Source organism: Opisthocomus hoazin, chromosome 5 (assembly GCF_030867145.1).
Source record: "Opisthocomus hoazin isolate bOpiHoa1 chromosome 5, bOpiHoa1.hap1, whole genome shotgun sequence".
Taxonomy (NCBI): domain Eukaryota; kingdom Metazoa; phylum Chordata; class Aves; order Opisthocomiformes; family Opisthocomidae; genus Opisthocomus; species Opisthocomus hoazin.
In genome coordinates this window covers 42629935-42644631 of record NC_134418.1, presented here as the reverse complement: position 1 = coordinate 42644631, position 14697 = coordinate 42629935, and the positions used below count along the sequence as shown (strand labels likewise).

Genomic DNA, 14697 nt, shown 5'->3' with positions numbered 1-14697 from the left:
GAATGTCAGCAGTTTTTAAAAATGCTCAGAACAGCATTTTGCTTAGTTCTTAGTTTTCCTGGGTCTTTTCCTGCTTGAACAGGCTGCACACTCTGTATCATGTAAGTACATCACAAGATTCCCAGAAGCAGAAGAGAAGATGGCAAGAGCAGGCATCTCGTACAATTCTTGTCAGCATTTAACACAAAACGCATTTGAGCTGGGCTGCTCAAGAGTCTGTGCTCCGTTCTCAATTTTGGCATAGGCACTCAGGAGAGAGGTGGACAAACAAAAATGTTGTCCATTGAACAGTTAAGGTTTACTGGAAAATGAAATATTCTCATGTGACTTCCGTATATTTTTAAGAACACTACCCAAGTTTCCTAAGTGCACTAGAACATTAAGGCATGGGAAACATAGTAAAGGGAAATGTTAAGCATGCTGCCAGACACTTAATGTCCCTTTCTATGATAAAGTTCTCCAAATATTCATGTTTGCATGGAAATGACTGACTTACGTATTTGTATTTTTAAAGAAACTTGAGAATATGTGTTTTCTTATCTGAGACATTATATAAGGACTGAACTGTGTTATTCAGAGCAAAGCCTGGATTATAATGGTCTGTTGGTAGCTATGGCTGCACTCAGAATTTTCTTAGAAAGAAACTAGGCTTTCCTCATACTATTACCTGCTATATCCACGTCTTCATTTGTGTGTCCAGTCTGTGGCGGCTTCTGTAGCACACATCCTGGTCTACCCAGAAAATACTCTGTAGAGTACAGGTGAAAAGAAGGAGCACATGCTGCCATAAAATTGGTTACGATCTCCCTCCATTTGGAAGCTTTGTATCAGTGGAAAGCAAATAGCTTAAAAGCCCTTTCCTCAGCCTGGTACAAAGATTTACTTCAATAATCTTAGGGAAAACTTGAACTACCTTACATTTTATTTAGTCTTTTGTCAGGAATAGTATCATTTGGGTGACTGATATTAACTTCAGAATTTTAAAAGAAGATAAGCATATGTAATTACTTTTGATGTCTACATGATATCATGAGCCAGGCAAGATCTTAGCTGTATAAACACATAAACACTCATTCCAGGACACTGCTGAATCAGAATTTAAGCAAGTAGCTTTGTGAAGTCCATTGAAACTGTGGATGAACCTTACCTACTGATCAAACATAATCTTTGAAAAAGACAATAAATCCCATCAGTCATCTCGTGTCTTCTACTTGAAGCATCTCTTCTACTTTGCCTGTCTTTTTGCTTGATTGGTTGGTTGTTTTTCCTGAACCAGCTACTGCTCCTAGTGGGCTTTTTTGTGAAGTTTTCTTAATCAATAAAAAATTAAGAGACCTTTCGAAATACCTGTTTCCACTTTCACTATACTTCCTGGAGTCCACCAGAGCCCCTTGAGACACTTGTAGTAATGTCAGAGACAAGATAATTGGATCTTAACAGAGCCATAAAAGCTGGCATTCAAATCCCAACGTAGTAGTGAGGAGATGCATTTGTTCTTTGTGTCTGTGTAGACTTAGTTCATTCTGAAGTGGTAAAACATTTCAAATCTGAAAGCATCTTTGAGAAACTCGGGAAGAGCAGTTTTTGGGAAGTGTTTTCTGTTAGCACTCAGGTGAACCAAAAATAAAACATTAAATAAATCTTTTAATATCTTCAGTTAAAATCTGTTACAAACTTCAAACTTAGTTAACTGAATGCTGCTATGCTTTTTTCACCTCATGAGTTTTTTTCCTTGTGGAGACTGGGGCAGCTTTGTGTATTTATATATAACATACATGTATATACTGGCAATATATAATGCCAGCAGCACTTATCTGTACACCATTATTATAATTTCTTTAGTGTGTTTTTTTTAATGGTCTTAAGGCCTGAGCAATAGCTCAGTGAAGTCATTAGGAGTCTCTGTATCGATTTTTATGGTTTTCTTTCTTCCCCCTCACTAGACTCCAGGTCAAGCCTGTTATTTGGTAGACTACCTAAAAGGAATAACTTTAATGAAAGTGCCTTTTTTAGCTGGAAAAAAAGGATCTTTATGGAATGAACTATTGGAGGATTTGTTTTCTGAGAGAATAAGATTTTTCAGCTTAACAGTCTTCACATATTTGTTGAACAGTAATTCAAAATATAAAAATATCCTAATATAATTTAGAAAGGAAGATACTTTCCTGTCTGATGCCTACACTTCCATTGTATGCTACCATCTTTTTGTTGCTTCTTTATTTTTACTTCTCTTAGACAGATAACTCATGTAAGAAAAAAGGATGGAAACCCATTTATTGTCCATCATTTAGGAAATATGTATCTTTTTTCATCCCGAAGTACTGATGAGTGAAGGGAAATTGGCTGCGATCATGTGTTCTGCTGGCCTCCTCGTGGGAATGGGGCAAATGGAATCGACAGTTCATGTCTTAAACTTCCTGATCCAGCTGTGTACTGCCACTGCATGATCTCCTTTGGTAGATAAGAGCATACGAAAAACAAGTGGCTGTAAGCTGAAGCCAGAAAAATTCAAATTAGAATTTGGGTACCACATACTAAGTGTCCAGGGTAATTACATGTAGTATTACTTACTGAAAAAGAACTGATACTGAAATCTCTAAGCAATGGCAGATGCTCTTCAAGACGATGTGCTTTAGTTGAACACAAATTACGAGGCTCAGTACAGCTTTAAATAAACAACTTTTAATGGCCTGCACTACACAGGATATCAAACTATATTCTCCAGTATTCACTTTTAACTGTCACCTTCAGAAAAGACTGTTTCAGACTTCTCACTACGCAAAACTACTTTTAGTTCATAACCACATTCACACCCACTTTGTATCACAGCCTCTATATTTTTCATCTTTATGACTTTTGTGCACTTTATTCTAGTGTCTCTCAATGCAGTGGTCTCACTAGGTTTTTGAGATACTCCCCTCTCTGCCTTTCGTCCTTTTTTGGGTGCCCCTCAATTTCCCTTTAAAGATTCTCTGAAACTCTCTTTGATTCCTTGCCCTTCTGGCTTTACATTTAGCTACTGGGTAATCTTTTTAGCTCATTTAATTTTATGCGAGATTTCTTGTAAGGTGATGTTGAGAGGTTTTTTTGTTTTTCTCTGCTGCATAACTGTCACGTCAACTCAATCCTCAGATCTCACAATCTGTTAATAAGCATTCATCTTGATCAGTTAATCTCCATCTATCTATTTTTTGGTATCTTGCCATCAGCAAAAGCTGACAGGGTCAAAACAGATCTCTTAATCTTGTCTTTCAGACTTCATTCTACTTCCTCCTGGCTTCACTGTTGACAACGCATTTCTCTCACGCCAGCATTACGCTTGTAGTAATGCCCATATTCAGCTAAAAGCTGTGGGCCTGCTCTTGCTGCTGACTTGGCGCTGAGTCAGTTGAGGATGCAAAACCACCAGGAGACTATGCATTTTTTTTCTTATAGAATTAATTTTCTACCTATTTAGCTTTCTGAATCGGAGTCCAGTGCCTCCAGACAAGCGCCAGGGCCAAGGTAGTACAGCAGTTAGATCAAATTAATGGTATCATTTCACTGCACCCCAACAACATTTTCCTGAAGGCTCAGCTACCTCTTCCTGTGTTTTTCACACCCATAGCGAGTTCAAACCCTGAATTACTTGCTCCTTAATTATTTCTGGAATTAATTTATTTCCTGTGTGCCATTACCTTTAAACTTCTTGTTTGGACTCATTATCCTCAGCTTTAGTAACTGGGCCAGCTTCTGGCTTTTCACATCCCCCATTCTTCTCTCAAAGCCATGTAAAAATGCGTCCAAGGCCCTTCCTGTTTCCTAGATGAATGTCAGTCTCCTTTTCCGAGTATCCTTTAGCTGGCACTACTGCTGTATTCAGTGTCAACCTTTACAATGCCTCAAAAACTCTGTATTCCTGTCCTTCAGTGTGCTTCAGAGCATGTTCCTTCTTTCATGACTAGTTGCCTGAAACGACTTGCTTTCTACTAACATCTCAGTAATCATCCACAGTTCTTCTTGGTCACCCTTTAGGTACAACCAAGGCTGCCGAGGCTACTCCACAGCGCTTTTAACCATCTGCTTTAGATGCCTCTCTTTCCAAACAGTTTGCTCCTGCTGCTTATCAGTGCTTATACAACTTCAGTACAAACTGTCCACTGTCTTCTTCCTTAACTTCCATCTTTTTGCTTCATGTTTTCTTTCAAGTGAGATCTCTTTAAGGTAGGGAGTCCTTTCTCAAAAAAGTGAGAAGCACTTATGGTGTTATAATCACTCCTGTAAATAAATATTTAATGGACGATATTGAAACAGAGAGATATGTAGAAGCTAAATAGCAATCCACTGTATTTTGTCACAGCTTCAGTACATGCTGTACTGCAGTCAAACACAATGCAGTCATCACTTACATGTGGCAACATCACCACTCTCTCTGTAAGCAATAAAACCACCACTTGCCTTCTCTTTTTTTTGTTGCCTTTTCCCCCCCCCCAGCTGGAAGACGATATTATAGCCAAACCTGATTATATTCAAAGTATAAAAAACTTCGCTGCTAAACAGTCCCAAGAGTGGATGATTCTGGAGTTCTCCCAGCTCGGATTTATTGGTGAGTATTAAGACCGCAGCAGGGTCAACTGGATTTGGAGCTGTGTAGGTCGAGCAGGTCTCACTCAATTACATTTCACAGCATGGAAAGATTTGCATACCAAAACTTCCTTGGTTCTTCAGGAAAGCTCCCACTGAAAGTCTTTTACTTTTTGTGCTCTTTAAAACTGTCTTTTTAATGCCGAGTCTCCCCAGCACAGGATCTAGTAGTTGGGTTCCGTAAGCACCACATTGTTCCACCTCGAGGCATTATGTGCCTCTGTAGCAGGTAGTCTTCTTTTCAAGAATGAAATTTGAACAGTCTATAAAAAATCTGCTTCCTTTCCTTTGTGGAGCAGAACACGCATCCCATATCATAGGGAAGGTTTTAAAATATTTTTAGTAGTAAGTTTCTCTTTGTATTTTTCCTTTGGTTCTAATACAATTTACTTGTGATAACACCTTATAAGTGTTAGGTCAAACAAAGAAATCTAACAAAATCTGCTAATAAAAATAGCAAGATAAGTAAATGAACCATAATAGTGTTTTAAAAGCAACATTTTTCACATCTATGTCTTAATTTAAATATATTGAGTATAGTATTGCCAGTGAAATTGCATGTCTAGCATTTTGGGGAATTATTCAGACTTCATTTCATCTGACAGACTGATACAGGTGACTGACAGATTTGTGTTTGGAACTAGGATATAACTGCATGCTTTATCAGTCAACTGGTTGACTATGTGAGGATATCTCCAGGCGTGTGATGGAAATCTTTTCAAAATCCCAACAACCTGGAGGATAGGCAACTTTCTAAAGTTGGAGTCTGTGAAATTTCTACTAAGTATCATAATTAATCTATGTGTTTATGGCTGGAGTAAACATAAAGCTAGTGATTTTTGTACAGCAATAAAAATATCTGAATATGCAAATTCTTATCTTGCTTTCAGGAAAATTGTTCAAATCGGAAGACTTGCCACTCATAGTGGAATTTTTTCTCATGTTCTATAAAGATAAGCCCATAGACTGGCTTATAGACCACCTGCTTTGGGTTAAAGTGTGCAATCCAGAAAAGGATGCAGTAAGTATGTCTGTGAATTTATGAACATAAGAAATATTCAGACAGTCTCAGTGGCAAAATAATTGCTTCTCAAAAAATGGAATAGAAATCTCTCAAACCTGACTTACTTTGGACTTTGTTGGGAAAGATCTGCTGCTGATCTGTGTAGTGTGGCACTGTGTGTGAGCCCTTTAGGGCATATGGAGAGTCCCGACTCACAGAAATTTAGATTTCCACACCAGAGCTGTTTTATCTCCATCAGCTCAGAACACGGACAGCGCAAGCTCACATCTGCCTGCAGCTGGTCACGTAGGCAACCCTGCAGCACCAAAGAAAATTCTGAATATGTAAACCTGTATGGACTGTCACTTCTCGTAACCTTCTGCTGACCTTCTAATATGGAAGTCGGTAAAGCACAGAATTTTACAATATCACAGTTGTTCTGAATTTTGCATACCAGTTCCTTTCTTTCAGGAAGCAGAACTTAAGTGTTTTGCTTTAAATCTTTTACTACCTGAGAAAAAAAAATTACTGTTTCCCATTAAAAAAAGATGCAGGGAAATAGATCAAACAAAGTGATACTTTTCACTGAAAATGAGAGGAACAGTTGTGTTGAATTGCAAAAGGTGCCATTTCTAGCACTACAGGCAAGCCCAGTGACGTGGTAAGTATTCCTTTATGTCGTTTTGCATTCTGTCTCTGACAGACACTTGGTGCTGCTCACTACTCGCACTGTTCTTGTGTAACAGACTGTGCCACGGAGGACTGACCAGAGTTCCTGCTCCTTCCTGGTTTTTAAAGGTTCAAGAGTTTTAGCTGATTAGCGGAGCCAGTCCCCACTCCAGGTGTTTGCGCATGTTATTTTTGCGTGGATAAAGAAGGAAGAAGAGACAGGCAGGAGCTGTGCAGAGCAGGAGACTGAGGGGAGTGGAACAAAGAGGCTTCAAGTTTTACTGTGTAGCAGAGGTAGCTCCTGGGGATAGAGGAAGGTCCCTGTTTTTACACCTAGTAATGCCACTGAGGAGTCTCGATTTCCATTTCGTATGGATAGGAGTAAGCTTTGAAATCCTACTCTGTTGTTTAGGCCAGCTCACAGGAGTTAGTGAGCCTCAAGTACCTGTAATTTAGGTTCTTGCCTGCCTGTGATAACAGAATTAAAAAAAAGATACTGGTATGTTAACATCACCCATTCCAGTTCTGTCTAACATGCCAACTTTGATAGATTAAACATTTTACTTTTATTTTTCAAATTACTGTTGTAGCTTCTAAGACCTGATTCATACCTTAAAACGAAGCCGTGTTCCTGAAGGCAGGCAGGCCACTTGTGCGAGCCTGCTCTGGCCAAGCCAAAGCAGAGTGGTATCAGCAAGTTTCTAGTGAGTTTCACTTCTGCAATTGCAATTTCAGTTGCTGTGGTTAGCAAAAACCTGTTGAGACAAGGCAGTCTTATGCTGCCCTGGGGTGGGAATGACCAGTGGCATGACCTACTGGGTAGATTTAGACTAGATATAAGGAAGAATTCTTTTACAATGAGGGTGGTGAAACACTGGAACAGGCTGCCCAGAGAGGTGGTGGAGGCCACATCCCCGGAAACATTCAAGGCCAGGTAGGAGGGGCTCAGAGCAACCTGGTCTAGTGGAAGATGTCCCTGCTCACTGCAGGGGGGTTGGGCTAGGTGACCCCTAAAGGTCCCTTCCAACCCAAAGCATTCAGTGATTCTATGAATGAGCATGTAGAAGATGGAGGCTGGAGGACGGACAGGGATCCCAGATGCTGCTCCTCCTCTGCTTGACAGATTAAAGCAGTGGACTTCCCTACAGGCGCTGGAGAAGGCAAGCTGGCAGAAATTCTCACAATTCATAAATTAGTACCAATTACAGTTATTTAATTCCTTGATATATGTCATGTCACAGAGCATACTAATCTGGAAAATTAGGATTGAAATACAGTATCTAAGGGCTGTATGTAATTATAAGATAAAAGATATATAGCATATCATAGAATCATAGGTTGGAAAAGACCTCTAAGATCATCAAGTCCAACCATCCACCCAACACCACCATGCCTACTAAAGTATACTATAGTATAGCACATTATAAGCCTCTCAAACATAGCAGAAAGAGCCAAAATGATAAAAATTGAAAGGTAATCAGAATCTATCTCAAGAAAGTCAGTTCTGGTCAAAATAGTTTAATTAGAATGATATGGCAAGACCAAAAGTTGAAATAAAATTTGGCAGAAAGTTAAAAAAATCAACCAGTTTCAGATTTTATGTCCATTTTTGTCATCCTGAGGTGTGACTGATGGTATACAGTGCAGAAATCCCTGTATTAGTGGTGGTTGAGCCTTCAAATCTACATAGCACCACAAGTGGAATTACAAGTTTAGGTCTAGAAGCAATGTATTTGAAATAAGGTGACTGTTAATCTAAAGATTACTCATTTAAATATGGAGAAAAAACCTGCACTCATACCCTCAACTACATAATGACATTGCCTTATGGAACTTAGTTTGTCTCTCCTTTATTTAAAGAAGACCTCACTCCCTTTTACTTTCTTTCCAGATGCACTGTGAAAAGGAAAAGGCAAAGTTACGTATCCGTGCTAAACCATCTCTCTTTCAGCATGTGGGAATTCATTCGTCATTGGCTGGGAAGATACAGAATTTGAAAGTAAGGATAAGAAATTAATGCCATGTTTCTAAATTATGTGCTTGTGTTCTGACTTGTTTCTCAAATCAGTTCCAGGCATTGCATCTTTGGAATTAGATGGCATTTCCATAGCCAGGAATGTTGGTTTACATATTTGGGGGAGAATATTGATCTGGCATCTGACCTGCAGGTGGGGCACACTGCTTCTGCACAAACATCTTTGAATCTGTAATCTGAACACTTGCAGCAGTCATGGTAGCATTTCGTGGCGTGCGGGAACCCTCTTCACAGCACAAGGTCACATGTGCTCTGCACGAAACAAACACGAACGGCTGTGATGGTTTATTTTGGCCGAACAGTCCCCAAACCTAATATGAGAGACTATTAAGAAGCAGGTATACTGATAGGACACAGGCATGGCTATTGTGGCAGCAGAAGATTTTTAGGGAGGGTTTGGAGGGCAAACAGTGAATTTACCACGTATCTGATAAGGGCAAGAGCAATGAAGCACCAGACTTCAGGGATGTCCTGATGGCACCATTTAGACTAGTCATGAGGACATTTGCTGTATTGGATCGGACTAGAGGTGCACGTAGCCTTTAGCAGAGACCAGTATCAGATGTTCTGGCAGAAGGCATAGTAGACAACTATGAAATAGCCTAGCGTGGAGAAGTTTATTTTTAAATCTAAGTAACTGAGAAATACTCAGCACAGCTCTGTCTACAAACTCTAATATTGAGTCTCAGTGATTACACTGAAATAAATATTCTATTTGTATTAGGAATAGATTGTATATTTTTTAACACTGAGGTAATAATTTTCTGGAATAGCTTCCTGTAGTAATTCAAGATATTGGAGCACTCTTTTTCATTGTGTGAGTGAAATTACATTTCTTTATATCCAACAGGATAAAGATTTTGGCAAAAATGTGCTACATAAAGCACATAATAATCCACCTGCAAAAGTGGATACAAGCCTAAGAATATACCAGGAATATACCTTGGAAAAAGTTTATAGAGGACAAGACTGTTTTTGGGCTGTAGCTCCAGTGGCAGGGGACTACATCAGCTTCACCTTTTTAAATCCAGTACAAGTTGAAAAGTAAGTATTACATGATATGGAATATGGAATCCTACATATATCTAGTTTGGAGATGATTGAGTCTGTTAAAAATTACCAGTGCTCAACTCTTTGCATAAAGCATAGCCTCGTTACTGACAAAAAAATCTATGATTTGCTATTTATCTGCTGCCCTTGAATTCCTCTCCTGAAATACATGTCTTCCTTGGTAATTAGAGAGCTGCTTAAATTTTTTTCCTTTTATTTCTTCAGTTGAATATTTTGCATTCTTTATAGTAATTCTCAAAGAAATTTGTTTTTAACTAATTAATTTCATCAGTGGAGTCAGTGAAAGCTTTATTTCTATAGTTGTCAACAGAAAGGCTGTTTGCATGATGTCAAGTCAAAGGCCATGTCCCACACCAGACACTTACCAGCGTAGGTGAAAGCGAAGAGAAAATACTATAGTTGTGGGGAAATAGTGAAGAATGAATTAATAAAGGTGGCATTCAGTTGAAGATTCAGAGACTTCAGCATAGGTGTCTACAGTAGAGATGTCTACGTAAGGTCGGCGCATGAACTCCTACTATACATGACAGATAGAGATCTATTTGATACAGTCAGTGGAAGCTAGACAGCTAATCATCTCATTCTGTATTTGGTCTCCTGAGTCAGTTGCTAAGTTTCGTTGACTGTATTGAGTAGATCTCCATTGCCTGGGATGACGGCTTGAACTCCTGGGTCACAGACAGATTTCTGACTTCACATGTTCAGATCTACAGCCAAGTCCCACCTTGAATGTTTTTCTCATTCTAAAAGATGAAACTATCTTCTCTGTTTTCACATCATTCAACTTGGACATCTTTGAAAGGATGAGGCACCTGTAGCTGAAGATAGAGAAGTGTTTTTAAGAAGGACTTCCTGTATGAAAAATACAAACTGAGGTTGGCACTAAAAGAAGCAGTCCTGCCTGGTTCATCAAAGTTTCTTCTTCTCTCTGTGTCAGATTGGAGAACAGATCTGAGTTAAAACTAACTTAGCAAGAAATATGGTTCCAGGAGAGTGTCTCTGATAAATTACAATAATTAGCATGTCTCTGTAATGGTACTCGGAGAGAAAACTCCTTCACTTCCTCCCAAAAGTGGTCACAAAACTAAGAGACTTTCATTTCTGCAAAGACTGTAGATTTCTTATTAAAAAGAAACAGCCTAAGAAAGCAAGTCTATATCTCCATCTAGTGAGATGCACTAAATGACAGTTGTTATAATAAACACTGGTACTCTGTGATCAACACTGTTAATTAGCTGGTTTATGCTTTGTGAAAGTTGGGTAGCCTGTATTTTTGCATTTTGCTGTTACCGGGAAGCTGTACTGGATGAAGCTAACTTAAATATGCTATTGCCTAATGGCTGGTCCCAGCCCCATCACATTGCTAACCTGTCAAAATGTATCGTTAATCCTATACTATTTGGTGGTTGTCTTAGGTCTTGATTGTCTGATACCAGAGGAGGGAGGTTGATGCTTTAAATTTCCTTAGCTTTTTTTAGATCTAAAAACCTAAGAACTCTAATGCCAGAAATTTAAAACCAAACATGGATGTTTTGTTGGTTTTTTTTAATCTCATAGGTGTGTTTGCTTGGATTCTTGCTTTGACAGTGCTGTTGCTCATTAGCTACAAAGGACATTGCTTAGAAGCACCGGAATTGACCAGTATTGATAAAAAGGGGGATTCTCTTGGCACGTAGTGTAGGGTCTAGTAGAAACAGGTATTTTCACTGCCACTGCATTCCAGAAGCCCATCTCACCTCAGCCACAGGGTGACAGGAACAGATTAGATCTTCCTTAGCCATTTAAACCTGGAAAGTTAATTTATTTGGAACTTCAGGACTGAAAAAAGGAGAACACTTGCATTTGTGGTTCCAGAGAAAGATGGTTTTAATGCTTGTTCTGTTCAAAGTAAAAAGCCTCTGGTATGGTTTGGTCACACATTTGAAAGTTGCAATGCCTTTTTCTGTTCTCTGTAGCCCACAAGTAATTAAAGAAAAGGTATTTGAAACTATACTTTAAAACTGTGAAGAATTACATCCCTAGAACTGTTCCAAATTCTAAAATACCTGGAAATAATACACCTTTATCATCAGGTACTTCTTCAGAAGTGGAAACATGGAGCACCCTGGTGACAAACTGTTTAACACTACCGTGGAAGTGTTGCCAGCTGATGTAAGTCTCTCAATTCTAACTGTAATACACAGTGCTATTTCATTTTAAGAATGATGTACAGCATAAAATGTCATGCCCTAGAAAATATTTCTGGAGATTTTTTTTTTTTATCTTTTTTTTTACAGGAAATGCTAAGAAAAGAACTGGTTGACAATGGAAGTAAATTTAATTACCCAGCAACCAAAGATGGATATTTAAAAATAGGTAAATTTTTTTATAGTCACTTCAAAATCAGAAATTTTGTTCTTAGGTATAAAATGTTTCTGAATTTGAGAATTTTATTTACTCTGTAATAAATACAACATTCCAATGTGAACTAGTACGGCAAAGAAACCATTTGTGCTACTGCATATTATAGTATATGATGTTCGACCAATTACTATCCTATTTTGTTTTAAATAATGAAGAACCCTACCAGCGCTGGCAAAAGCCAAGGCATCTAATTAGAAGAAAAACTAACTGCAGTCTCTGCAAAGTCTTAATAGGATAATTGATTCTGGTTTGTATTCTGTGGCCTTACCTGAAGACAAGGATTTCTTGTGATTGTAACAGCACTAACTTGTGCTCCAACCTGAAATGAAGATGAAGCATAACACTTTTTGCCCCCACTCCTGCTTCCCCTTCTTCCTTCATCAAGGTGGGGTGTGACTTCTCTTAAATGAACTGCAGGTTCTCCACACGCTTGCCAAGGCCTGGTTTCTACTCTAACCTAAACTAAAACACCACTTCTGTGTGAACAAAACCGGACTGTTGGGAGATCTGCTTTGCTTGCTGCTTTCTCCTGTCTCTTCTGCCACATCATTGCTTTTTTCTCCCAGTGAACTGCTTTCACTTCACCAGCGCTTCTTGTTTGCTTTGGTTTGCACCTCTCTCTCACCTCGTTGTGATTGTTTTGCTCTAATTAGAGATCCAAACCGAAATGCTGTCAACTCATAGTTGCACATGCAAGTTGATAGGAAACGAATATCATAGTTGGGATGAGCGTTTTTCATTTTTCTGCAGTGATTTACGTTTAACAAGGTTAGTTAAAAAGCATTGAACTAGGGAAGAAATGTATCAGAATTGATCCATGATTCCATGTATATCGTTTTAAAATAATCATGCTTCTCAGAAAAGCTCTTTCAGATTATTTAACATGACTATGTGTGCCATATGTATATGGTCACTACTGACATACTTATTTTTTATCATTTGCAGCTATAGGTTCTTTGTTTTGTTGTATTCTTCTCCAGCTCCTAGCTGCTGTAACTTCTTGTTTATAGTGTTATCTTTCAGTTGTTATTGTTTGACCTTTTCCAAAAGACTTTTTTTTCCCTAATGTTGTATCCCTGGAGTTAATATATAATTTCTAATTTAGGGCTTTTGTATAAGTTCACCTAGAAGCATATTTCATTCTAATATATGTTTGTACGGGTCTTGTTTTATTTTTTATTTAGGGGCTTTTGAAAATGGAATCGCAGAAGGCAATATCAATCAGTCAATAGGAAAAATACAGGCTATTCGTTTATCAGTCAATTCTGATTCTCCCGTATGGGCAATACTTAGTGAGGTAAGCATGTTCATAAAAGCATTTTAATTAAAGCTTTATTAAATGAGTTTCAGTTCTTCCTACCACACAGTATTGATAATCAGTAATTCTGATTTAATTTTGAATGCGATTTTGTGTGGAAAAACTCACACAAGTGGAGAATTATATAAATTATTCAGGGGAGAAGTTAAATTTACTTCATGGAAAAAGTGCTGAAAATGCTCAAATCAGAAAATTCTCCAGTTTTGCAGTGCTGTAAGTATAGCCACTAGAATTTGGCTCATGATAAACAAAACAACCAAAGGAGACAGGGAGGCTTTTCTAGCTTTTTTTCAGTCACCATCTTGGATATTAATTATAACATGCAAACATTTTCAGAGGAACATATGATTTGTTTTATTCTTCATGTTTCTCCCAAGAGTCTGCGTGTATGTGAACCCATAAGTAGACAATATTCAGCAGAAGTCACTGAAGAGAATTAATACAGCCTTAAACTATAGTTACAGTTGGAAGGAGAGAAAAGCTAATGTCTTGGGCAATGCTTCTGCAGATTATAGATTTTTTTTATTTTTTTTTTCAGGTACTTATCAAGACATCTGAAAACGGAAAGAAAATACATTCTTGACGTGTTGCTTGTTTGAAAACTAGGCTAACAGCAACAAAAAACTGTCTGGGTAAAAAGATGTCGGAAAAAACCCCCATTTAATTCTCAATACTGTGTATTAGGAAAGAGTTGTGATAACTATTAAAAGCGATAGCCCGATTATGTTAGTAATTTCTAGAAAACATTTTTGAGTAAGGTCATATGTAAAAATCTCACCTTAGCTTGGCAACATTCAATATATATTTTTATAAACAATTGATAAGGCATTACAGACTGTCTCAGGGACTAAAGCATAAAAGTTTCACCAGAACTAAAAATATGGACATTTTTGAAAAATGTTAAGGGGGCAGTTTTCAACTCCACTGAGTACACTGATCAATTTTAGAGGGAAAGTAGAACTGTAAGAGAAGTTGTCAATATTCATTGCAACTATTTAAAGCAGTCCGCAGAGATAGGAACAACTTAACAATATGAAAATAGGTCTCAAACTTAACTTGTGTGTTTCAGCCTTAATGTAACATAAGTTACTTTTAATATTTTTTTAAATGAGAAGTGCCTACAAGTTACTATTTGAATAACTTGAAACTTAAACAGGTATTGTTCAGAGGATTGTAAAACTCTTCAGTGAATCGTGCATTGAATTAACTATGGAAAATAATAAGAGTGTTATGTGTAACTATATTTTTGTAGAAAGAAAATCTATTTAAATAAAATTTTGGATCCTATAACTTGATAATCAGTATGTACTGATACTTAAATCCTTGTCACAAGGCAAAACTCAATATTTTCACAATAAAAGGTAAACAACAGTAGTCTCACTTGAAATGTTTTTGGGAAATAACAATCCACCTTGGATATCTACCTGTTAATGTGCAGAGTTCCTGTATCACCTCCTTAGCACTTGAAGCACAGCTGCGCCCTCATTCTCCTGCACATGCATTGCACCCTAACAGCAGCCAGCCAGACATAAGCTGCACTGTACATTTTTGCATACATTTGTATTAAATGGGTTA

At 37.9% G+C, this 14697-nt stretch overlaps 1 protein-coding gene across 1 annotated transcript in view; it reads left to right on the top strand.

The window, feature by feature from the left end:
* Positions 1–14399, top strand: part of MGAT4D (MGAT4 family member D) — a 36732-nt gene extending 22333 nt beyond the window's left edge. Inside the window, exons 8-15 of the mRNA XM_075422202.1 lie at positions 4474–4585; positions 5514–5644; positions 8187–8294; positions 9181–9374; positions 11474–11552; positions 11678–11756; positions 12989–13101; positions 13661–14399. Coding sequence (XP_075278317.1) covers positions 4474–4585; positions 5514–5644; positions 8187–8294; positions 9181–9374; positions 11474–11552; positions 11678–11756; positions 12989–13101; positions 13661–13705 — 861 coding nt within the window. The 3' untranslated portion in view covers positions 13706–14399. The remainder of the gene's footprint in view (positions 1–4473; positions 4586–5513; positions 5645–8186; positions 8295–9180; positions 9375–11473; positions 11553–11677; positions 11757–12988; positions 13102–13660) is intronic.
* Positions 14400–14697: the final 298 nt, after the last annotated feature.